Raw genomic sequence first — 26,626 nt, forward strand, 5'->3', positions numbered from 1 at the left:
ACTGTCATTTTTGCAGGGCCTAGAATTTATACTGCTTCCTTACAGGACTCCTCTAATCAGGTTTTAAGCAAGTTAACCAAAAATAAAAGGTTCTCGGTTCCCTGAATCAAAGTTTCATTTCACATGATGCAATCACATAAAAAAAACCAACTCAACCCATCATGTAAGATGGGCAGAAGCCCCGTGTGTACAGCCGGCCCAGTGCCTGGGTACCTGCGTGGGTGAGAACTAAACCCCAGGTTCACACCTGCCCTCACTGAGCATCAGCCCTGCCGGGGAGGGGACCCTCAGCACCCACACAGGGGCTGTGGGCTCCCAAAGGCCAGCGAGCCCCCTGGCAGCAAACCACTGCCCACCTGACTTCAACCTGTTCCAGCATTTCCAGATACTCATAGAACACAACTAAAGAGCAGCTATTAGTACTGTCTCTTCTGCTTCTTTATATCCCTGCAACATAAATAGAACATTATCATCTATTGAACTTTAAAAAAGAGTAATGCTATAATGCAGTATTGTTCTGGACTTTCACATCAAAAAGTGTTTGTTCTCCATTATGCAAAGCTCATTTGCTGAAAATAAAGAAGTAGCATCACTTAGCCTACACAACCTCATGAAACACATCTTTGTTCAGCACATTTACATGCACATACCTTAACCTCTGTATCTATAGAATATATTCACACGAACTTTTTTTCCCCCCTGTATATCCTGTTTCTAAAGTAAGTCAAAACAAGTGGACAGAACACAAGTGTTAGAAAAAAAACTAGAGTAAGTTTTGATGCCAAGATTTCCTCTATCTGAGGTGACCTTGTTTCCTGGGAATCACCCAGAGCTAGTGTTGCTCTTCACTCTACTGTAGTTGCAGCTGATTTTCAACAGCTGTATTGTAACTACTACATCATTTAGGCAAACTGGAGATAACACAAAGGTCAGGAAGAATTAATTACCATCACTGAATTCTTTCGTTCCGGAAGACGCTAGAAACTAACACACAGGCAGAAACAGCCTTCATGAAGCGCACTATGAACTGGGAAGAGAAACATTCATGGTCTCTGGCTAGCCACATGAAAAAGAAAGTTAAAAACCTTACAGCAGCATTATCTCATAGATCACTTCATAACCTGATGCCCCGGTTTAACCCCGGCCGGCAGCTCAGCCCCACACAGCCGCTCACTCACTCCCCCCCTGTTGGCTGGGGGGGAGAATCCAAAGGGTAGAAGCGAGCAAACCCGTGGGTCGAGGTAAAGACAGTTTAACTGATAAAGCAAAAGCCGCGCCCACAAGCAAAGCCAAACACGGGATTCATCCCCCACTCCCCAGGGCAGCCGGTGCTCAGCCACCCCAGGACAGCCGGGCTCCGTCACGCGTCACCGTGACTTGGGGGGACAAACGCCACAACTCCCAACATCCCCCCCTTCCTCCTTTGCCCCCCCCCTTTCACTGCTGAGCAATATGGTTGGGGGGGATGTCCCTGGGGTCAGCTGTCCTGGCTGTGCCCCTCCAGCCCCCTGTGCCCCCCCAGCCCCTCGCTGGTGGGGCAGCACAAGACAAGCCTTAAGGCTGCACAGGCACCACTCAGCAATACCTGAAACATCCCTGTGCTATCAACACCCTTTACATCACAAATCCAAAACTCAGCACCATGCACACTACTGCAAGGAAAATTAACTCTACCCCACCAAAACCAGCACATCTGACTTTTGGAAAAGGCTAATTTACAAACTCTGAAGAACATAAGAGTTTTCTGATACTTTTCTGCCTAAACAAAGTATGTTAAGCTACATGCTTTAAGCACAGCTGGGAAAGTATAGCTAATACCATTATTTAAACATTAGTCACATCACTTTATAAGTAAAGATCATAGAATCACAGACTGGTTTTGGGTGGGAAGGGACCTCAAAGACCATCCAGTCCCACCCCCCTTCCCCGGGCAGGGCCACCTTCCACTAGCCCAGGTTGCCCAAAGCCCTGTCCAACCCAGCCTTGAACCCTTCCAGGGAGGGGGCAGCCACAGCTTCTCTGGGCAACCTGTGCCAGGGCCTCACCACCCTCACAGGGGAGAATTTCTTCCTTAGATCTCATCTAAATCTCCCCTCTGTCAGTTTAAAACCATTACTCCTCATCCTATCCCTACCCTCCCTGATCAAGAGTCCCTCCTCCCTTTCCTGTAGCCCCTTTCAGTCCTGGGAGGCTGCTCTAAGGTCTCCCCAGAGCCTTCTCTTCTCCAGCTGAACCCCCCCAACTCTCTCAGCCTGTCCTCACAGGGGAGGTGCTCCAGCCCCCTGAGGATCCTCGTGGCCTCCTCTGGCCCCGCTCAAGGAGGTCTGCATCCTTCTGCTGTTGGTGCCCCCAGAGCTGGACCCAGCACTGCAGGGGGGTCTCCTGAGAGCAGAGCAGAGGGGGAGAATCCCCCCCCTCACCCTGCTGCCCACACTGCTCTGGGTGCAGCCCAGCACACGGGTGGCTTTCTGGGCTGCCAGTGCACATTGCTGGCTCACAGGCAGTTTTCCATCCCTCAAGTCCTCGGGGTCTGCTCTCAATCCTCTCCTCACCCAGCCTGGATTTGTGCTTGGGATTGCCCCGACCCCTGTGCAGGACCTTGTACTTGGCCTTGTTGAACTCCATGAGGTTTGCATGTCCCACCTCTCCAGGTCCCTCTGGATACCATCCCTTCCCTCCTGCGTGTTGACCACTCCACACAGCTCTGTGTCATTGCTGAGGGTCCAGCATAGTCCCTCTCCTCATTGGCTCCTCTATCACTTGGAGAAGAAAGTTATCATGAACGCATTCCAGGAACCCCTCCTGGATTGCTTATGTCCTGCTGTGTTGTCCCTCCAACAGATATCGGGGTGGTTGAAGTCCCCAGTGAGGACATTAACTTATGAACGTGAGGCTGCTCCTGTCTCTCTAGAGAAGGCCTCATCAGCCCAGTCTTCCTGGTTGGGTGGCCTGTAGCAGACCTCACTATAGTGTCTCCTGTCCCTGCCCTCCCTTTAATCCTGACCCACAAGCTCTCAGTTGGCTCCTCGCCCATCCCCAGGCAGAGCTCCCTGTGCTCCAGCTAGGCACTGACACAGAGGGTGACCCCCCCTCATCATCTCCCCTGCCTGTCCTTCCTAAAGAGCCTGTACCCTTCCATTCCAACACTCCAGTCACAGGAGCCATCCCACCATGGCTCCCTGATGTCAGCCAGATCTTAGCCCTGCAGCCATGTGCACATCTCTACCTCCTCTTCTTTATTCCCCATGCCAAGTGCATTTGTGTAGAGGCATTTAATTTCAGCCCCCAGTGAAGCTGACTTACTGGAATTCCTTTGTGCTGCTCCTCAGATGCTCTCCCTGTTGCCCTGGGATCCCTCTCCAGGCTCTGGGCATCTATTGCTGGCACTGGCATCAAACTGGTAGGTGTGGGATGGACTGAGGTTCCCCTCAAGATCTGAGCACACCAACCCATGACCACCATGTGCACCACTTCTGGTGGTGACCCTAATACCACAGCCTGATCCTCCAGAATTTGGCAGAAGAGGGAGAGAGATTTGAGAGAACTGCTGTCTGATTTGTTCAACTAAAGCTGCTATTCTTACTCAGGCTCTGCTATTGCTACCATTTTTTTTTTTGCCCTGTGTGTTAAGTAGAAATTTAGCCATCATTTAAGTACTGCAAAAAACAAGAACAAGGAAAACTAAATCAGTACCACTTGCCAGCCCTTATTTTCTTCATGACTTTTAATCCAACCCTGCCAGCAACAGCGCTACTGCCAATTCTTCCTCAAGAACCTACAAATTTCTACCAATTCTTCCTCAAGAACCTGCAAATTTCTGCCAATTTTCCTCAAGAACCTGCAAATTTGTAATGTGGAGCAGCCCACCTTACTTTGCTGTGGTGACTGACGCTGCCGTCACACCCCCCTCAGGCCTGGGCGCCATTTTGTTTCCTCCTCTACCAGTTGCCCCTCTCCCAGCACAACGCCCTCTTGTTTCCAAGACCAAAACCCCGAGATACAGCACCACCACCAAGTTATTTCACTTCCATTTCCACACAAATTATCACTAATTTAACCTCTTTCCCCCCCACCCCGCGCTTTGATTCCAGGCCTCACCACCAGCCCGCGGTCAAGCCCTCAGAGGAGCTCCCCGCTCTGAGGGAGAACAGACCGGCCGCTTCCGCGCTTACCTGTGCCCCGGGCGCTTGGCGGATTCTGGCGGCCTCCGGTGGATCCTCGCAGCCCTCGCAGCCCCGGCTCTTCCCTCATAACCGCGGGGGCCCGAACCCCCGCCCGCCCGGAGCCGCCGGAGCTTTTGTTTTCCCCTTAAACTGCCTCCTCCTGCGTCCACCAACCCCAGGCCAGGATGTTCCTCCTCCTCCCTCAGTGAAACACCGGCCTCAGCACCTGGGGGTAAAATAATCAACTGATTGCGGGGGAGGGAGGTTGAACTATGTATTTTTCGCAGCTGTGTTGTATGAATAATGAGCTTGGCGTCCTCCACTCCTTGTTAACCTAATGGAAAGCACCGTCTAGTCACTTCAGACTCATTTCAGTATGAAAACAAAAACAGTTTCACCTGACCGGTTCTGTTTTCTTCAGGATTAAGGCTCATAAATCCATGGTCAAGATCATTTTTTGCAAAGCACAAGAAACAAAACCCAACCCCAAGAAAGGAGAAGGGGTTACATTTCCAGAAAATAAAAATGATATGCAAGAGCTCTGCTCCTCAGGGATAAACCTAGAAATAACCACAGCTACGGCTGCAAAGTGCAGGTAAAAGGGCTGCCAAGTAAACTGCCAGCACTTTTCAGTGCCTGGTTAAACACCCATCCTCAGTTTTAGCTCCATCTCCTGCCCCCAGCAGCAACGAACAGAGACCAACCCCAAAGCCAGTGCTCAGAGTTAAAGGAAACAGCAGTTTGATCAAAACAGTATTTCTCAAAACGAGTCACCCTACTTGAAATCCTAAACAATGTTGTTACATAGTTGGAAGCATTCAGAATGACTTTCAAAACATTAAGAATAAAGAACAGATGAAATAACACTTTAAAGAAAAGACTTTTAATGTAATACTATAACCCATACATGGACTGTTTTTAAAAAAGAAAATTAGAATGCAATGAAACCTTAAAGTGTATTCCACCATGACTTTACTTTTACCTAACCATGTTTCCTGTAATACGAAATTTTAGTCAGTACTGATGACAGATGGGCACATAAAGTGAAGAAAGATTAATTTAATGGGATGAAAGGCAGAATAAGAGTATTTCTGAAGATTGTTTCCTCCCACAGTACAAATTTAACAAGTGTTTTCAAGTTTAGTTTAATTAAGCTATAATTACCTTCTGTGGAAGTGTTGGTGAGAAGACTGCTGCACAGCTGGAATAACACAGTAAGTATAACTACTCACCACCCCCAATTAAAAAAAAAAGTCTTTTGAGATGTTTCTACCAATAGCAAGAACATTTTAAGTATTATTAAGCAGTATTTTAGCAGGTTTTTAAATAGCTGTTACCTGATGGGTAAAAAAAAAAGCTACAGCAGGACAAGAACCATACATCAACTAACATTGCTAGCATTGCATTTTCTCTCATTTAAAAGGCTACACTGAACACAGAATACCATGCATATACAGATATTACCAACTATTTTGAAATAACTGCTCTTCAGTATGAGGGAATTACCAGCTTACCCTAAAAAAGTTTTTCTGCTAGCTAAATAAATGCTATAAAAAACAAAAAAAGGTGAATATGTTGGCTTTATCGATACAGATGAAAGTGTGTCAACTATAGCGTTCACTCTGGAATCGTGGAGCATAGTTTCTGGCACTTTCATTCTCCTGTGTTGTAATTAAGTCTATAATAGCTGTCAGTACTGCTGTATCCCTGGATTTAGTATCATTCCAGTCCACGGGATGTGGGTTTTCTATTTTTTCTTGTAGAAGATCATCGAGCTCTTGTCTTAAATTCTACAAAGAGTTTGTTGGAATGAAGAAAAAAAGAAAGAGACAGGCAATTAGAGCAACACACAACAATACTACAATAAGTTCAAATCCCTTGGGCCCTCTGCTCTCCTAACCTTTACACCTGCTGTTCTCCTATCAATTTATTTCAGCATTGCTATCTTTAGGATCAAAAGCTGCTTCTCAAAAACTAGTAGTTTTACCTTTTATGACAGATGAACATCTCTGAATGCGATGGCCTTTAACAGCTCATACATCCGTTAACTATTTCAAGATTAAAAATATTTGGGTTTAAAAAAAGTCAGATATGGTATCTAGGATCTAATACCAAACAGAGCTGTATTCAGCTCCTCCTTCCACTGGAACTTCTTACTGCCAGCTGAGGTGCCCCATCCTCGTGTTTCCACACCCATGAAGACATTTCAGGGACTGATCAAGTGATCCTACAGTTTTTGCTGTGGAAAACTAGAGATTAAGCTTTTCAAATCTCTCACTGTAAGACCATGTTCATAAATCCTTTAAATCCACTCTATGACTCTTCTCTGAAGCTTCTACAGGTTTTCAATATCCCCATGAATTTTTCAGCAGAGGCTGCACTGGCTGAACAAGAACATCACGGCCATATTCCTGATGCCTCAACAGGCACACGGCCTCATTAGTCAAGCTATTACACCAGAAACAAAAAAATGAACAAACCTGAGTGCCTGCTCCTGAGGCCAAACATAAGGGAGTACATTACTGTTTCTTCCACCCAGTCTACTGTGTGATACAGACTGTTCAGAATGTTATTTTTACTACTATGTTTTAATTTGCATTCATCTACACACCTTCAGTAGATCTCTCATTTACTTTGTGTACTTGAACTGCTTACTGGGAGTACATTTAAAGCATTATTACCTCCCTATAGGATAAATCAGTAGGTACACAATAATATCAAATACAGCTATCCTTAAGAAGAATCAGCATTACGGTAAGTCTTCCATATACATTCTTATCAAACACAGTCACCTTAACTAAGTGTGCTATTCTTGCCGGAGACTGGAAAACAATCCATTCATCCACAGCGATGGTATCCTGATCCTTATCCTTCTGAATGGATATATCTCCTCCGAAGAACAGGAGACAGTATGGAGACACCTCTGTACAATCGTACAAGTAAATCTGCAAGATAACAGAAGTGCCCAGTCACTCTCCAGGACATCTTAAGGGACATCAGTAACCCTTAATGAAATTCAGAACAGAATTCCAGAAGATCGTTATTCAGAGCCATGCATGAATTTACAAGACATATATGAAGCAACCCAGTTGGAAAAGTTACATGAAATCAGGTTGAACAGTCCCAAATACAGTCCTTCACACAAAGTGGTGAAATCAAACCAACTACTCCATAACAATGGGGGGGGGGGGGGGGATAACAATGTTTCATCTTATTCAGAAGTGTTACACTGGATTGAAATGACAAAGAAGAGTTACACCTGTTATTGCCAGAACCTTAAAAAAAAAAAACCGCCCAAAAAATCCCAACCACAAAATCCCAAAAGTTAATTATTTGTGGAACAATACCACCATTATCACAAAGAACATAATCTCATGGCATGCAGAAGGAAGGACCCAAGACAGGAAGGCTTCAAAACAAAGGCACTGTTCACATCCCCTTTGAACCTCGATCCAACCTTACTAGAGAGCTGCAAAAATAAGTTACACAAATATAAACTCTTCACATACACTGCTAGTTCTCATCTTCAAATGGTACACAAGCCAGTTATAATGGAACTCTGTTTCTTCCACATTAACTGATTTAGGATGAATATTAACTGTTCCATCTGTCTTGGTGCAAACTTTCACCCTTAAAAGAAAAAAAAAGTTTTATTTTAGGATTGAAGTAAGATCTTGAAAGTTTAGCACAATCCTGTTCCAAGTTAAAAAAAAACCCAATTCTCTACTAGCATACTAAACTCTGAAAGTACAAGGACGTTGGAAGGAACTTTAACTGCTTTCCCAAAAGATTACAACTGAACCCACGGTATGGATTTTTAGATATCTCCCCCTCTACTTTCAAGAAGTTTGAATTCCTTGTCAAATTTACCCCTTTGGACTCCATGATACCCTCCAGTAGGAAAAACAAGTGGCATTCTTTTTCCAAATGAAGGACTCAGTTACTGAATTTGCTTACATAAGCCAAGTTTCAAGCAATTTCTTGGAAAAACCACATAAGGAACTTACTTATCTGAATTCCTTTCTCAGCGTTAAGCTGTGTCACTGTGAAACAAGGGACTAGCTATGCCACTGTCAACCAGTCTGGAGCGGGGTACCTCTGGCTGTACCACATGCCTTTGAACAAATTTGACTCAAGGGGTAACATTCAACTGCTTTGATTATGCCTACCACCCAAAATCACACTTCCCTTCTAACTTAATAACGCTGTCAGACAATAAAAAGCAGAAAGCAAGCACAGTATGTATGAAGCACAACTGTTCTCCTCCTTCCCACATTTTAGAGATGCAATTCTCTGGGTGTGGACCTGCGTGCAGAAGTATTTTGCAAAGGGCAGAGTTCAGTGTTTTGAAACAGAAACAGCAGGTAGGAGAGGCTCTCCAGCAAAGGGGTTAGCGTAACAATCTCTTGCTTAATGGATCACAAAAGTGAGCCTTCCTGGGCAGCTGGCTTACACCGAGCTCCACCCTGCGGCAAATGTACAGCGACACAGTAACTTCCAGCAGGTTTGTAAACTTAGTGCATCCTTTGGGCGACCCAAGCACACCAGGCTGGGTTTAAAAGGGAGTATTAATTGACTAGCAGCATCAGCTATAGATGGGTTTAAATCACACAATCTAAAGTATAATTTTGACTATCTGTTCTTACTCCTTTCACAGAAATAACCACTTGGGGCTGGTGGTGTTTGTTTTCTAGTTATAGGCATATTAATTTCATTACATACCCATAAAGTTGATCCAAATGTTCAACCCTTCATTCTGCCCTAAATCACATCCAGAAAGAAGGATATCTATATTCTGATGTGTGTACTGTTACTGTGAGTAACAGTTACTAAGAAGAAATAGTCTGATAATATAAGAAGTGATAAATCAACAGACTAGAATTTCTGGGCTCTATCATGCCAAGTCGTAAGAACAGTGTTCCAACTGCTGCTGTAGGCCAAAGGTGATGGCGGGACTCCTTTAGCAGCAGCATTACTGATATATTTCAACACTGTTCATGACATAAGGTCACATAAATTATTTCAGACCAGCAGGTATCCAAACATTAAACAAAATGAAGGTCAACTATCCCATGCTCTCATCTACCCTTCTCAAATGAAGTAACCCACATCCACAACTTAAGCTAGAACAGATTCATTCATGCACATAAGCCCTTGCTTCACCTTGCCAAACCACCTAATGTAGAAAACACCTCAAATACAAACCGACATTAAACCAAACCCTTACATTTTTCTCTTTTTGCTGAAGCTTGGCCGGATCTTTGCAACTTTTGGGTATAAGCCAGCACAGATGACCGCTTTCAGCAACTTCTCATTATCTGCAGAAGACAGCAGAGTAAATAACACAGTTCTGCAAACTGAGATTTCAGTTATTAGAAATTTTTCACTTCCTTCCACTGTTTACCTGAGTTGGTATTAGATTTGGGATCCTTAGGGTCTCTGCTATTCACAAATCCAGCTGCCAGGAGATGCTCAGCAAACTGTCCTTTCATGTTATGCAGCATCTAGGAAACAACAAAAATTGGCCCAGAGTGATGCTGTGCCAAAAGGTCCCTTTTCCCCACAGACATGACCCTCCCTTTTAAATTGTCAAGGATAGTACCTGGAGAGTATTTGAAGACAGGAAATACTCCCAGCAATAGTCTTTCTCAGTTCTGAAACCACGACGCCGAGTCTCTTCCCAGCCCTAAAAATTAAAACCGTAGTTCAAAGGCATTTGTAAGTGAACACATACTAAAAAATTAAGGACAGCAAAAACTGGAGGTGAACAACTAATGTAATTACATTTTTCTCTACAAGACAGAAAGTAAATCCTTTGACTTCTTTATGTATATGTGGCACAGAGCAGAAAAACACAACTTCACATTTCAAATCAAAAACTTCCTCTGCCACAGTGAGGAGTGAAATCTAGCTAAGTTCGCCAGACCTTCATTTGTTATTAACAGTTCTTGGTGGAAATCACATTCCAGGCCATTTATTTCCTCCTCTTCTCACCCCAACACTATACAGTTAAATCTCCAACACTTTTGAAGTCAGCTTCAGCCTCCTGTGGAGGCCAGAAGGACTAGACTGAATGACTTCAGCAAGGTAACTACAACATTTTGTTTCCTCTTGTCTCTTTCACAGACTTATCCAGAAGAAATCAGGTTATTGAGCCTGAAGACAAGATTTCTCAATACTAGAAGGGTGAAAATTGATTTGGTTTTATGTTTCTGGAGAAGCCAAGAAAGAAATACTACAGAGCATAAACAGATCAGGTTTTTTCCTTAGGATAAACCACGTTACTCAAATTAAAATTCCAGAAGAAAAAAGCCCACAACATTAAAACATGCTTACCGTGAAAGCATTCACCACAGTCAGGTGATCACTTTTAGTGTTCTTTGACAGTTCCTTTCTTCTTGCATCTGCTACTTTCTCTTTGCCCTAAGAATAATTAGAACCTATAAAATATTCATGACTGACATGAGAGCTCTCTTTTCCTAATTAAGGTATATACAGCAATACTTTGTATGCAACATACATGAAAATTAAAGCTACTTCAATATTCTGTAGGCAAAGACAATGCTTCATAGTATGTGAAAGCAATCTTTTACTACTAACAATGTAATGAACATGAAAACAAGATTAAAGTGCTTCTAAACTGTAACATCTCAGTAAGTCCCAATATCCTTTTGAGATTCTTAAAATCTTATATGCAATCCTCCTCTTAGAAACTTTACCAGAGGAATGACAAAAGGGTCTTTGAAGCTGAGGCTAGCTGCAATTGTAAGCACTGGATCCAAGCAGCAGAATAAAGCTCCGAAGAGGATCATTTTTCCAATATGCGGTTCAACCGGTAACCGTGCTAAATGGACACCCAGTGGAGTCAGTTCTTCTTGTCTGTCCAAAGCATTCTGTTAGAAGAAAAAAAAAGAATAAACACAGAATTTGAAATGGGGAGGATTTCCTTGAAATAGCCACTAGCATACCTAGAGAACAAAGGAAAGCGTATCGGCCGCAGAAGGCAGCTGGCTACTATCAGGCAAGTTATGGAGAAACTGAACCGTTCAATTCAATCCGAGGAATCGGCAGCTGCCTTTAACTGTGTTTCAAGTGGTTTACTAGGGCTCAGTGTCTTTCTGGACAAAAGTATGAAGAATTAACACTTGAGCGTCTTCCTATTCTCCTCATCAAGCTTATTTTTAGACTTGTATCTTACCCTCAATAACACTTGTTTTTATTTACTCTGCCCTTTGCTACTATACAGCACTGTCACAGAACACCAACTGTACAGCTGAACTTTATCTAAACCTCTACAGAATCATAGCATCAGTCTAAATACTGCCCTTCATCTAAATCAGGTGTTTCCACTTATTGCTACAACTGATTTGTACAAATAATATCAGGGCAAGAAGTCAGTGGCACAAATGTGTCATCAGTCTCTCCTTCCCCAGATCCAAAGGGGCAATGATATACAAGAGCTTTCTCTTTATTTGCCCACAGAAAAAGTATCTCAAACTCTTCACTGATCTGCCTGGGGTAGGAAGGCTGGTGGATGCAGCTGTGAGCAGGGTGGTACAGGAGCAGTCAGTTAAATAAATATCTGTAGGGAACTTAAATGCAAGGTGCATGTATTTGATTTGAGTAACTTAGAAAGTTCCTCAGGAACTATCTATGCAGCCCATAAACATCATGTGTTATGTGAAATTATTTTCTCTGGCCAGTGTGGATATTTAAAGGGTCTGCACAATACGGGAAGAGGTTGCAAGTGTCAAGACCTGTATAATCAGAACTGTTGGATAACAAACAGCGCAGTCACATTGTTCTGAACAGATTTTTCCTCGCATGTACATTATGTGATACTTTACCAGCTCCATCAGGTGATTTATGGCCAACATTACAGCATCACGAGACGGGGGATCCATTAGTTTGCTCAGAAAATAAGCAATTCCACCAAGCTTTAGAATCTGAAAGAAAAAAAAACAAACAACAAAAACCTATCACAACTGGAGAAAGATGGCTACTTAAAATTAGCAGTGACCACACTAATTAAAAAAAAGTGTGAATAATTCACAGCTTGAGTTAGAATCTCACTAATTAAGAACTAAGGACAAAAATAAAAATGCATTAATGATGAAATTTGAAACATAAGGATCTACCCTTCATGCAGTATGCATATACACAGTATTCCTTATGCATACAGAAGGAATTCAATGCAAACTGCCAAAAAGGAAACTCACATCGGTTCTAAAACTATTTTTAGTGAAATTCTTTGAAGATAACACATCCCTTGACTCACTGGCATTCTCACTGAGGCTTCTCGGATTTAATGATATTCGGGGGGAAAGGGAGGGAAGCACAATCCAAATTTTTGTTAATAGACTTCAGCTTTTATTTACAGCAGACAACCCTATTTTTCCTGGGCTTGATGCATCTAGATACAAGTACGCATTTTGCAAAAGTTGCTGCAATTATTAGCTAAATATATTGTACTCCTGGTGTAACAGAATTTTGACTCAAAGACAACCCTAGGCTCACAGTTGCATTAACTTAACCTCTCAACCTCTTATTACAGTGGAAAAGTAGAGAATAAATAGGTTTGAAGATCCATGTGTTTACCTTGATCTGTAAACAGAGTTCTTCCAAGGGTGTCCTCAGGATCTCTGGTAACTGATAGTCATCTAGAAGGCTAGCACGTAGTCCATTGTATAGATGATAACAGTGGCCTGGCTGAACTCTGGAATTATTTAAACAAACAATTGTAATTTTTTTTTTCCTATGATGTTGTGACATTATGACTGTATGTACTTATAAACAGCTTTCCAAAACACGTCAAGGAATTAGACCTGAAGTGTATTCAATTGTAAAAGCCATTTCAGCCTTCTGAAACACAAACCCCTCAAGAGGAGGAAGGCATGCAGAACACACAAACCTATCAACTCCTCAAAAGGAGTAACAAGAGGCCAGAGAAGAACTGTAAGTCTGAACAAGAAAAAATATTCCACAAGGTATTTTGAGAGGGAGAGAAAATTTTTGAAAAAAATTGGTAAATAGCTAAGTGATATTAATTTGTAGGCAATTTTCTCTTTAATGTATTATAGCCTCATAAATTAGGTGTGAAGGCAAATACTGTCAACAAAAATTAAAAAAAAAAATGCAGGATGACTTCTTCCATAAGATGGAGGGAAACTCTCAAGTTAAATGCAGCAGGAGTTAACTCAGTTTCCTAGAAAGACAAAGCAGCCATTCTTCCCACAAGAACAAGAGATAGTTGTGCCCACATCTGCTCCTGAACACAGGAATGTCAAAGTAGGATCTTTGGCACACAAGCACTTCAAGACTGACAGAAATTCGACACCACAAAACTTTTCTAGCAATCCCTGTTATTCTTACCTTCCTGCTCGACCTTTCCTCTGCTTGGCGTTAGCTTTACTAACCCACTCTGCTGCCATTGTGCTAATGTTGTTCTGTGTGTCAAAGTGAGTCTCTTTTATTTTTCCACCATCTATAACGAACACGACGTCATCTATTGTAATGCTGTTTAAAACAAGAGGAAAAAAAATGCAACTCTTCATCTTTGCAAGCTTGACCTAGGATTTGAAAGGGGTTTAAGCCTCTCTAACCCCTGCCAAACTATGAGCCAACAATAAAAAAAAAAAAAAATATCTGTGTTTGGAATTTCATCAAGAATTATGTTACTATGCAGTTCAAGAAAGAGCTTGATTTATCCTCCCAGGTCTGGCAAAAGTCGCCACGTGAGGTTATGAAGTGTGCAGAGAGGACAGGCAGCTCAGATTTATTGTGTATAACAAAGGCGAGTCATTATAGTAACATCCATGTTTTAACTGTTTAAAACAATTAAAGGAAAAGAATGTTCAGTCTATAAACATTTCTAAAGATAGTGTTATAAATGAATGGTACAAACAAACATATTTTTGGAAACATTAAACAGTTTATACTTAAATCATCACTTTCTTTTAGTTTGTTAAATGTATAGCTTTTTGGTTTTTTTTTCCGGTCTGTATAGCTAGCTATTTACCTAGTCTCTGCAATGTTGGTAGCAATCACGATTTTCCTTACTCCTGGTGGGGTCTTCTTAAAAACCTGTAATTATCCACGGCCCATTTATATGTTTGCCAAAACCAAACATATGCTTAATAATACTTTTTTTTTGTAATTGTGCAATATTACAATAAAGGAAAAGCATACCTGAGTCTGGTTAACAGTAGGCATCAATGAATGTAAAGGTATGATAATAAACCTATCTGAAAATTAAAAAATCAGTAAAAGATACGGTGTAAGCACAGAAACTTTAATTTTACAGGAAAATCAACTATGTGGAATAGAGAAAATACGGTGCAAATAAGTCTGCTCTTTCTTATTCTGAATTCACAGGTATATGTATCATAATGGCAAATTCTAAAGCAAAAAGGTATAAAGGAATTTTTTTTATTATGCTATGACAACTTGACAAGTTTAAGAAAATATATGAAGTTATATACAGTAATCATATTTCATTTTTAAATTCTCAAATTATTTAATAATTGCTCAGGTTTAATAAACTGACACTCTCCTCAATCTTTAAATAAATTGAAGTTCTTTATCTCTGGAATGTACACGACATGAACTGTAAGACAACTATTTGAATAGCCAGGAGCAGTCAGACAAGTCCAATGAAAATACAAGTTAGGCAAACAGGACAAATTAAAGCGTATCAGACAGGCACAGAGTATTTCAGCATCCTATTAAAAAAGCTTCTAGGAACAGGATTTAAAAAGAACTATCAGCAAAGCAGTAAAAGCAGTAGACAGAAGCTGCTGAAGAATCAAGAGAAGAGGAAATGAACACAGAATGAAGAAGGAGTTTAGTTTTGGATAGAAGTTATCACAGCTACAAGAAAGGACAAAAGGGAAAAGTTGCAGGTCCGAGACTCTTTTTCAGATTGTTAACTTATTTCCTCAGTGTAGGAGTGATTATTGTTAGCAAATAGAAGGTACCATAGAAATGCAAAAAAATGCTGAACACACTGCAATCATTTTGAGATAAAGAAAAAGAATAAATCCAGTGCAATACCAGCCACCACATGCAAAAATTAGGAGTTTGCCATGAATGCTACTGCTACAATTCCCGTGTAAAATTTTGGTTTTACCTGACTTAAACATGACTTGTGACATCAAGAGGTCATGCAAAGTGCTAATGTTGTCCCAGCCTGGAAGAAACACGAGAATTGCACCATCCTAAATATAAAAGAGGGAGTGAAGGGAAAAGAGGTTAGAGTAAATCACACACTATGTGAAGAACCAGCTACCTGCACACTAACACCTGTATGTTGGATACGTGATATTTGAAGCCTCATTGACTCAAATTTGGAACAACGCTTAAGACTGTTTTTTGTAAAAGAGTTAGCTACATGTGTTTATCTGAATAAATAAAAATTTGATTTTAAACACTTTTCCCCTGTAGTGTTTTAAACACAGTCATGTCAACACTACAAGAATTTGAGCTGCAAATAAACCAGAAACTAGTGTATCATTTTCAACACAGGAAGAACAAAATAAGAAACAGCAGCTCATCTTCATTATCCACAGCTTAAATGATCTATCAACTGAAATATTAAATTATTTGATATTTTTAATAATCAAAATTCTCTTTAAGGAATCAGCCAAGGTGTCGGCTCTTCCACAGATGTTTTTGAACACAAACAAATATATAACTTCAGGTTATGACAACCTACATACATTATACCTACGGTAACAGAAGTTATTCTTACTTCACGTTCATCACTGCTTCAGGCACAGGATCCTTCTGACATTAATATTCTGCTAATGTTATTACTAAATAACAAGGTAAGGCACATTTGGAGATAACTATTAATGCATCTGTATTAACTACTAATCTTGACAAGCTGAAAGCTGGAAGAGTCTCCTAGCTGTGTGTTTGGTAAGTGTGACTAGACTTTTGTTAGGCCGTTCAAAAATTCAGTCTTCACAGCATCTAAGTCATATTTAGATTAGGCAGAAAAAAAGTTAAAGCCAACTGCCCAGTTTAGACAGGAGGTAGTGAACATCAACTCTGCATATTGCTCTTGCCCTCTCCCTCCCACTGCTGAGGAAACAAGAACAGAGGTTTAGTCGTACACTAAAGAGGTTTTCAGACAGTTTTCTACAGCTATGTCACAAAATGTAACTTTTATTACAGGCTACATAGAATACTACCTTTGACACACACAGTGTCACAGAAAGAACTAAAAGTTTAATTTGTAATTCTATTACTTTCCATCAAATAACTGAGGTGTATAACTAATTTGAAAGCTTATTTAAAAGCTCATCCAGAAGAAAAAAATGCAGCAATCTGAATCAAAATGGCACCCAAACCTTCAGGTATCTATCCTATTTTATTAATGAGACAATGAGAGAATCCAGGCTCTCTTTTTCCCCTTGCTCAGAAGGGACATAAATGAGCATATCAACTGTATCTGTAAGTTTTCCAAGTTTCTTATGTACATAGCTCTCACTAACACCCACAACCCCGTTCAAGAAAATGCTTGGATCTCGAGGGGTCCCCTTTAAATATGGATTCTGTCCCATCATTTCAATAAACACTGTAACTAATCACATTCTAAATTCAGGGCTTAAATAGTATTTAGGTATTTAAAGATGTTAGATTACGTCTCAGAAGAGCAAAACAAAAAAATTCTTCTTCTTTGTATCTGTATAAACCAAAATAACTATCAGCTTAACCAACTAGTAGCAATAGCCACTGACAATTCAGTCAGTCGTTAAAAGGTGATGATAGGAGAGAAGCATACCTCTTCTTCCAAAACGATGTGTCTGATAAGCGCTGCTATAAGGTCAAGGTCAACCTTGTCATCGTCCATCATTTCCAAGGCATCTATAGTACTTGCTGAATACCTACAGGCATTGACAGCGTGCGGATTAGTAACTTATTAACACACAACATCAGGCACTCACGTTTCTGCCGTGAGGCTCCACAATCACACACCTGTGTAACCCACGACCGACCAGCTTCTTTGTTCAATGACTACACCTCCAGCGTACTCTCGCGACCTAGTGTGATTAGTGCCAGTTTACAACAGTAAGCTTAAGAATTACTATGTTAGGACTGAACTGCACTTGGAGCACCAACACGAGCTCTCTGCTCCTCAGGGATTAGGTAGGACCTAAACAATCTGAGTTTACCCTTCCAGTTAGCTTGCTCTCAGCGGAGCAGGAGGCACCGCACCTGATCAGCCCTCTGATGTCAAAGCTCCCACTGTGGAAAGAACTGCCAACTGGTGCAAAAGAGATGGCGGGAAAGGGAAGGAGGGGTCCAAATGGGATGAGCAGAGCATGGGATCCAGCAGAGATACAGCACTGAGGACTTTTCCCTTAGAAAAGGGAGATAAAACTCAGCCACCTATCATTATTGTTACCAAGCTAGATATATAGACAGTTCCAAAATGCAGAGGACAAATAAGGCAGGAGAAAAACAGGAAGATGCTGTTCCTGAAATAAATCAGCCAGGCTATCCAACTAATCAGCTTATCCAGATTACCAACATAGTCAAATACTGGCAATCAAAAGAATGGTTTTAAGTGGACGATCTCTACTAGGTGCTCAAGAGGCAAAATTATTTAGCTTGGTTTTAAACTGCTCTAGAAGAATATTTTAATATTCTGAGAAAAAGATTGTGGTGGGTTTTTTTTCAATAGCAAGTGACTCGACAACTCTAAGTTCTCTTAGAGTTTGCAGATGCAAAGGAAGCGAATGCTCTGTGATAACTCCAAAGCACTTCACTGGTTGCCAGCCAAGTGTACTGGCAATTCCACTGTTACTGTTTTCCACAGTAACGACTATCACATAATTAATAAAAGCACAGTAACAGAATACAGCACTCACTTATGTTTTTCAGTTAACAAGTGTCTAAAAACTTAACGCAAAAGACCAACTTGAGAACAACCTGCCCCGCAGCTGCCTTAAGTAGTCTGGCCACCGTTCCCTGTAGATTTCCTCTTTTTCTTCTTTTTCTGGTCTGCTTACATGTCCTTGCATGAAGCCTTTCTTCCACCGTGGCCGACGGTCTGTGTTTTCTGGAGTATACCTTTCAATTTAAATAACAAACATAATTAAATTTTGAAACTAAAGCCAGTTGCATAGTACTTTTCCAATGTATGGATAATATGCCACGCTTCAGCTATTCCATGCAAATAAGATTCTTAATTTTCTTTTCTGAAAGAAATCTTACTTATAAAAATAGGTACTATCTCTAGTAAGCATGAGAACATATAGGAAAAAAAACCAACTCTGAACAAACAGAAAGACTAGCCTGATTTTGTAGCCTGAAAATTCACCATGCCGAAAGACAGACAAGGGATTTTTTTCTCCTCAAGTCAACACTTTCAGGTAGCTGTGTGCCATTTTTAATTACTGTAAAAGCTACTGTACTTCCCTTGGAAGGATTTCCATTGAAAGACATGGCTAGTTCTTCCACAGGTTATTTATACCAAGATAATATTTGAAAAGACATACTAAGCAAAACCCCCCAAAATAGTATCTATAATGGTGTCCAGAAAATACGTTTACCTCAACTTCTCAATTACATCTTCAAGAAGATACTCCACCACAGGGAAAGTGAACCCAGGTATGTGAATCATTGGACAATTATCTGTTGAGGAAGGCATAGCTCAGTTTTTAAACAGCAAATAAAACACCGTACTGAAATAATAGAGGCAATAAACATCCTTCACTATTTCTGCAATATAGTTGCCAAGTCTATAGGGTTTTTCTGTTTATTTTGAAATTCTCACGGAAGACATCAAATTCAATTCCAAGTAAGTTGCAAAATAACAAAAAGCATAGGTAGCAAGCAGTATATTGTTCTCCAGCATGTTCATCTGGCTCCAGCTACAGGATAAAGCTGGAAGACTAAAAAGCTAAAGGCTTCAATCTGGTTGCCCACTCACACCAAGACTTCTAAAATATGGTAAATATTAGTAAATATTTAATATGAAAACACTCTGGAGACACTGTTTCCACAATTCATCTGAAAAGCAAATACAGAAGCAACACATGCACATGATGAGATAAAACTAAGGGAATCAGCATCTCCAGCAGCTGGCAACTATTTGTAGAATTAAAGTCATTACCTCTTTTGACAAAAATCAATCGTAAAATTTAAGAACTGTATTATACTGTAGAAGCCTAAATTACTTAAGAGGAACATTCGTAAGAAGCATTTCACCTACCAAAATAATCCGAAAACTTCTCTGCATTTAAAGTAGCACTCATTAGTATTACTTTCAGATCCAGACGAATATTCAAAAGGTCTTTAATAATGCTCATTAAAACATCTGACTGAAGATTTCTTTCATGAATTTCATCAAGGACTACATGACTAATGCTGGACAAGTGCCTAAAATAGAAGATCAGGAAGTTAAACATTTGTTTTGAGCAAAATTAAAAAACCCAGAGCTGAGACTGTTAGAAACAGCTGAGTAGTCAAGTCATTTCATAATTGTATTCTGTTTCTTATTAAATAAGAAAACTTACTTATCTGACTGGAGCCACTGTAGGACAATTCCTGTGGTACAGTATAAAATTGAACCTTGTTTCCTTGGTAACCGACTGAAAGAGATACATTAAGAATTTCTAAGTTCTCTTCTGTATTTTACAAAGTATTTTAAAAGCTTAAAATCAAAATGCAGATAGTCATTACAGACATTATGAAGTATGCTGCATTCTCCAACTTGCTCACTTCCAGTTCAACTGGAGGAACAAGGCATTAGGACACAGTTGCAGTATTTTTGTTGATGGGGAATGAACTGTAGACATCGTTTTCCACCATTTGCACATTGATCCGCTGACCCTAAATTCTTGCAGCTATCTAAGCTCAGCATAGACGACAGCTAAATAAATATACAGCAGTATAACGTTCTTGATTAAATAGTAAAGAAAAATATAAATGAGATTCTATAAACTCAAATTAAAATGAGGAAAGGACTAAGCTGTCATCTCTCACCAGCAGTTTTTCTTCAGTGATAACTGAGATTCCATTATTTGCTGGTAACATTTCAGGTTTTTTTTTTTTTTAAATTTCAGATGACTCCAAATGTAACAGCTTTTGCTCTACGGCACTAGGTCCACAAATCTTGTCAACGCACCTAACTGTATTACCTGAGCCCAGTGGGATTACTCAAGTGTAGCAAATACATAGTTTTCCACAGAAATATGGCTTACAGCATTCTCTCCTTTAGCATTCCCATTTTTCCTTGAAATGCATGGATTAGAGACATCTGTTTTAGCTCTATCTATAGCAGAACCTTTTAGAAGAGCTGAAAAAAGGACCTACTAGACAAAGTATAACTTTGTGCTAGCCACTGTTACACACTGCATAAAATACAATAATCATATTCAAGCTTTTTGCTAAATTTCAAAAACCTTCTTCCCTACACCAGGTACTCACATGAACTCCTCTTGGAAAAAATATCAGAATGAAAGCAGCCATCTAGAGTTAAGAACTACTTTACACATTTTTCTTGCCTCAGTAACAATAGCTACTACTGCCCATGAATACACAAAAACTGCCAAGGGAGCCTCTCTTACCTCTGTAGACGAATTTGATATCCTGTACTCTTGCCATTACCACATGCTTCTGCCCTTTCAGCAGCAACTCTCTCAGCCACCTTAAGAAAATAAAGTCAAAATGGTGCATTAAGGAAAATTTTCAAAAAATCCCACAAGGCTGTTCTATGATGTAGCTACTCACCAGCAGGAAAAACCTAGAACCAAGATGATACATAAACAACAAAGAAACACCCTGAAAAATCACTTTTTCTCCTCCACTGACAACAGTGTTTCCCATCAGCAACCCAACAACAGGTTTGCCACCCAGGAAATATTTTAAAGGAAGACAACCATTTAGGCATTAGCAAAACACTCACCCTTTCAGCAGGGCAAGCTTTTCCTCACAGGAAGTAAGATTCTATAATCATTTGACACTTAACTATCAAGAAGAGTAATTACTGTGCACTTAAAAGCCAGATGCTTTCTGGCTCATTAATACACCTCTAAAGGGCCTGACACAACATTAGCGTTTACCTTAATTCACATTTGCACTGCCCAAATCCATTAAAATCACAGATATGAACCACGATTAAATTCAGGGAAGGTCTATTAAAGACCAAAACTTATGAAATATCAAATCAGTGTATATCAACAAAATTGCTATTTGCAATAGAATCTAAGACAACTGGAAGCAAACACACAAAAAGCCATCTTTACTGTCCCCTGCGGGCTGAAAGCTTATCTTGAGCTTTAAATTTAGTAGGAGCAGCTGTGACGGCAGAACAGTTTCCTTCAGAGGTGCGCCGTACCTATCTGGTTGTTTGGAATCTTAACTTCAAATAATCTAGTAAACTGTACGCTCAGTTCATAAGCTTGCCCATGGATCCTAGGCCCAGCAAGAAGTATATTTTCATTCAATGATTCCAAGTAAGGTAGTAATTTTTTCCTCAGATTTATTGGGAAAAAAATAATCACAAGAAATAAGTTACTCAGTTTATCAAAATGGCACTTACCGAGATAGCACTGATCCTCCTGGGTTGGGTACAAACAATCCTGCACGTAGACCCTTTCCCTCGCTCTATGTAATCATCCAGGATGAACTGTGTCACTTGGGTTGTCTTCCCACAACCAGTTTCACCACTTATCACAGTTACTCGATTATTGTTTATAAGGTTTACAAGTTCCTGGTTCCAAACAAAGAGAAAACATTTATTGTATTATTGTTCAAAATAGATTTTAGAAGGATTTTGACAATTCTCCGCTACCGTGCGGTGCACTTAGAAGAAAGTGTCATAGCAACTAAAGAAACAGATACTCATCTGCTTCTCGTAATACTAATTTTAAAAGAAAGTTTAGCTTAAACCACACAGAAGTAATTTCTGCACATTTGCACTTCACATGTGTAAGGTTTAAAGCATATAAAATCTGAATAGTAATTTTAAATACTTAAGATCCTGTATGAAAACAACATAAATAACTAAAACGAAAGCCTAGAACACACTTTTAAACTTATTTCCCTCCTACTTGCCTTCTGTATATCTTTGATGACTGAAAATAAGCATTTTCCCTGTTGGACTCCAAGGCTGCACTGAGGATTTTCAGTGTAATATTTTAACATTTTTTTATACTGACAGGAACAGATTTCTTACGCTCCCAGCCTCCACCTCCCAATCCAAAGGATTGTAAAGGGGAGTGCTTGTTTTTTAAAATAGTTATACTAACAGGAAGGATCACATTATGACAAATACATTAACTTTAGAAAGGAAGCTCCCTAATCATTCATTGAACCTGCAAAAGAAAACATAACAGAATACCCAATTTCATACAGGCAACACTGAATGAAGAATTAACATCAATTAATAATAACCCATCCTATCACTGCCATTATACTTTACTGGGAAACTAATGGCAGTAAGAGCCAGCAGTACAGCCATTAAGTCTGTGATTAAAAAAGGTTTAAATCGGCATTATATTCAATTCTAAATTGGGTGAATGTTCAGCAAATGACCACAGGTTTTTATATGTAAGAAAAAAGCAAGCATGACAATTTACATAGTGGTCAATTACAAAATCCAAGTAACTAGGAATGTTCTAGAAGTTTAACTGGCAGAGAAAGAGAAGACCTACACTTAGGAAAAAAAAAGTACTTAAATGTATCTAACATTCAATACCATTTCCATGAATAATACTGCCCCAACTGCTGCTGCTGCCCATCAATAAAACTGTATATAGCCCCAGAGTAACTTCAGCCATGCGCCTTCATAAAAGGCAAGCAAGGTTTCCCATTAGTCCCACAACTGTTTTCTCCTATTTTACAAAAGAGCAACAGAAACTCATATTCTTTCAAATTAAATACACATTTACCTGTCTCATCCCATATGAAGGGAGTTTCTCTCGGAATCTCTGGGGAAAAAGAAAACAACAGTGCATAATTTTAAACCCCTTTTCAACACTGAAGTAATATAACAGATTTCATCTATGATGTAGGTTAAACTGTGAAATGATGTGCCACACTGTTTGGCTAATAATTCTATAAACACAGGCCCACTAGAAATAAGTTTAATTCCATGCATGTTTTCAGCCTCATTACATTTCGCAAAATTATTTAAACCCAACAGTTCAGTACATGAAGAGGTACATACATCAGCTGCAAGACCAGGGCCTTGCATCAAAGGGAGAACCACCTGTTCACAGTAAAACTGTTTTATCTGACAACTTTATATATGGCTACGAGAACAACATAAACTACTTTAAGAAGCAATTCCTTCAGAGCCCACTTTTGTGCTGTCATTTTATGTTTTACACATAAATACAGGAGTACAATCTGTTAAAAAAAAAAACCAAACAGAAAACGCCACCCATCCAACCAATGCTCAAGCTTAAAATTTGAGATTTTATGCAATCAGAAATTGTCACCGAAACCCTGTTTTTTAATCGCTGTCCTACTGATAGGTATGCATTTTTCAAATTCAGAAGACAATTTTTAGCCAAAGCAACATCATGACAACCTCCTAGTAAATAAATTGCAAGAAGTCATGTTTTCAGGTTAGTTTAATTTAAAAAAAAACCCAAAACAAATGCAACAAAACAAGCAAAAGGTTTCTACTTAACACATGGAAAAGTACCTGCATTTCAATATATCTAGGATCAGATTTCTTCTTTCTTAAGTCTTCTTTAAGTTGCTCATCTAAATCAGTATCCTGCTCATTTTTTTCAAAGAGATATTCCACATCCCGATCAAGAAATGTTTTTTCCAATACTGGTCTCTGTCTTACAGGAGCTTTTTCAGCATCTGGTTTCACTTTTGCAGGCTGTTCTGGAGGTCTGAAATAAGTGCAGGGAACAGAAACTTTAAAGATTATCCAAGATGTGCTTGGCCACCATGAAGAGTCCAGGCAAGCCCTGTATCTGGTTTTGAGACATGACACCCACGAGTTGCTTGACCATCAGCCAATGATGGCGTCTGCCTTTAGAGCAATTAAAGTGGGCAAATTACCAGCCATCAAAAATTTTACATCAGCATCTATAACTGTAACATGTTCTTTTGTATCAAATGAAAGTAACAAATCAACAAAACATCTCCAGAGAATTACTGCATCACCCACTGTCACAACCACTGCCCTGGAGCTGGATCATTCAGCCAGAGACCCAAACACCTCATTTCAGTGGACCTGGAGGGACACACCTGGCTGCCCAGCTCGCTGCTATTATTTAAAACCCTTTCAGTGTCAAGAACAGACCCTATTTCACAGCAGCCGAGAAAACATTCTAAGACCGTACAATAACTGAAAAATGAAGTCAAATGCCACTTTGGAAGAGTAATTCTAGAGGGCAGGGGAGCTTAAAAATTCTATATATCTTCTCCAGTATGCCTGGAGATCAGCTACAGGATTTTACGATTTTAACACCCCAAACTCAACAATAACCTGGCAGAGAATTTTACAGCAACAGTTACAACCGTTTCAGTATGACCCTACATGTGGAAGAAACTGAGTATACGTGTTAACCTAATTCACTCACTAAATGCAAATATCTTCTGATCTATCTTCCTGCCAGTTTGTGGGAAGTCTGTTCAATTTAAAGTAAAGAATGGGATTAGTAATTGTTTCTCTTTACCCTTCTTCATCCCCAGACCACCAGGACATGGCTTCTTGTTCTTTTTCATTTTTAGTTTGGACAGTATTCAACAGCTGCACAATTTGCTCTTCCCTGCGTTCATCCATACGCACAACAGCTCTCTAATAAAAAAAAAAAAAAAGTATCCATTTTTATCGATAGGAAGTCAACATATCTAGAGAGATAACATTATTAAAACTTAAATATCAAACTAGTGAGACTCTTTGGCACGACCAGAAACTTCTGAGTTGCTCCTTACGAGTCATTTCCCCGCACAGACACAAACACGTTATTTTTCATTGTGCCACACAAAACGTTTAATAAACGCCCCCATCTCTAAGATAAGGCACCGCGGCACACGCAGCCCGGCAAAACGGGCATGGCTGAGGGGAGGGGGCCGGGGCTGGCGGGGCGCGGAGAGACCGGCCTCTTCTTGCCACCCCCAACTGCTGCCGCGACCGAAATTAAAGGGCTCGACCAGGCCAGAAGCCTCCCCGCGGCCTGGGCCCCCCGCTCCCCACGGCCTGGCCTCCCCGCCGGCCCCGCTCCCCACCGGCGGCGGGGCAGGGGAGCGCGCAAGGTGCTCCTGGCCCCAGGGAGGCTCCTGGCCCCGAGGAGAGCTCCGGCCCCGAGGGGTCCCGGCGGGGCAGGGCCCGCGGCCGCCCCTCACCTGCTGCCGGTCGGTCTCCTTGCTCTTCTGGCCCTGCTTCCGCGCGTACCACAGCCCGATCTCGCGGCCCTTGAGGTGGCTGGGGTGGCGCCCGCGCCCGCCGCCGCGGCCCCCGTGTCCCCCCGCGGAGGAGGAGGCGGCGGCGGGGGATGAAGAGCCACCATCGCCGCCGCGGCCGCGGCCCCAGTCCCGGCGGTGCTCGTAGCTCATGGCCGCCCGGCACCGGCTGCCCCCGCCCGCCTCATCCGCCGCCTCACTTCCGGCCGCCGCCTCACTTCCGGCTGCCCCGCCCCCGCCCCGCGGACCGCGGGTTCGAGTCCCCCCACCCTCGGCGCGTACCGAGCCGCGCCGCGCCCCGCCCGAGACACACCCGGAGCGAAGCGTGAGAGCGGTTAAATAAGGCGATAGAGTCACCGCAACACGGCGCCGAAGCTCCTCTTGCATGGATGTCTCCTCTCGCTTCCGTTTCCAGATCTAAGCCGTGGCTTCCCTTTCTGGGGCTGCAGAGAGGATTTTAAGGAAACTTTAAACGTTGGTCTCCACCGTCACATATGAGGCTACCACCCTTTCTGTGCACCAGCTGGGCATTCCTAGTGTTTCTTTTATAAATACAATACACATATTTAAGTAGCGACCAGTTCTGGGTCTGCTGGCTGGCTGCTGCTATATGTGTATGTACACTTTGTCCAAGTTCTCTGGAGTTTAACACTCCTTTTAACTTGGACAAAGCTATTCACAGAATTATTACTTTTTCAACAGTTAATGTTCTTTTTGTTTCCTTGAATACCATTGTGCAGCTACAAATCCTTCTTCAATCTCATTTCTTTACATATTCTTTTGCCTTTTCTTCTTTGTTGGTATGATTTACATTAGTTTAAAAATTACTAGCGTTCAGATCTCTGAAATACCATGTTACGCACTGATTTTCACACTTCTTTTGGGTAAAGGACTGCTTCTTTCAAAGGAAACGGTTTTCTCTTTTTTTTCTCTGCCTACAGTTTACCTACACTTAGTCCAAAAACTCCCAGCAGTTGACTATGTAAAGAAATAACAAATAAGTGCTCAAGGTAAAGATCTCTATTTTCTTTTTTTCTTTCCCCTCACAAAATGTTTTATGCATTCAAGCAGCCACTTGT

At 41.0% G+C, this 26,626-nt stretch overlaps 1 protein-coding gene across 3 annotated transcripts; it reads right to left on the reverse strand.

The window, feature by feature from the left end:
- Positions 1-5,024: 5,024 nt before the first annotated feature.
- On the reverse strand, positions 5,025-25,710 carry DHX36 (DEAH-box helicase 36). Of its 3 annotated transcripts, XM_074878364.1 has the most exons (25): positions 25,491-25,710; positions 24,821-24,942; positions 23,830-24,028; positions 23,069-23,107; positions 21,718-21,888; positions 20,744-20,823; positions 19,691-19,765; positions 19,387-19,553; positions 18,725-18,806; positions 18,102-18,242; positions 16,951-17,053; positions 15,292-15,379; positions 14,352-14,407; positions 14,182-14,246; positions 13,536-13,679; positions 12,762-12,879; positions 12,011-12,109; positions 10,883-11,056; positions 10,500-10,586; positions 9,766-9,849; positions 9,568-9,667; positions 9,391-9,481; positions 7,673-7,793; positions 6,956-7,108; positions 5,025-5,953 (listed from the first exon to the last, which is right to left on the reverse strand). In XM_074878364.1, the coding sequence occupies exons 1-25, from the start codon at positions 25,698-25,700 to the stop codon at positions 5,768-5,770; spliced, it is 2,955 nt and encodes a 984-aa protein (XP_074734465.1). In that variant the 5' UTR covers positions 25,701-25,710; the 3' UTR covers positions 5,025-5,767. The 3 variants fall into 3 exon arrangements, with proteins under 3 accessions (XP_074734465.1, XP_074734466.1, XP_074734467.1); XM_074878365.1 differs by lacking the exon at positions 19,691-19,765; XM_074878366.1 differs by lacking the exon at positions 7,673-7,793.
- Between the last annotated feature and the right edge of the window lie 916 nt (positions 25,711-26,626).

The sequence above is a fragment of the Strix uralensis genome, chromosome 9 (assembly GCF_047716275.1).
Source record: "Strix uralensis isolate ZFMK-TIS-50842 chromosome 9, bStrUra1, whole genome shotgun sequence".
NCBI classification, from domain to species: Eukaryota; Metazoa; Chordata; class Aves; order Strigiformes; family Strigidae; genus Strix; species Strix uralensis.

Excerpts from the sequence above, each read along its gene's own strand:
- DHX36 (XM_074878364.1), bottom strand. The coding sequence starts at position 25,700 with ATGAGCTACGAGCACCGCCGGGACTGGGGCCGCGGCCGCGGCGGCGAT. Across the intron at positions 24,029-24,820 it reads TGGTCTGGGGATGAAGAAGG|ACCTCCAGAACAGCCTGCAA; the intron begins GTAAAGAGAAAC and ends CACTTATTTCAG. Across the intron at positions 9,850-10,499 it reads CTGTGGTGAATGCTTTCACG|GGCTGGGAAGAGACTCGGCG; the intron begins GTAAGCATGTTT and ends TTTAATTTTTAG.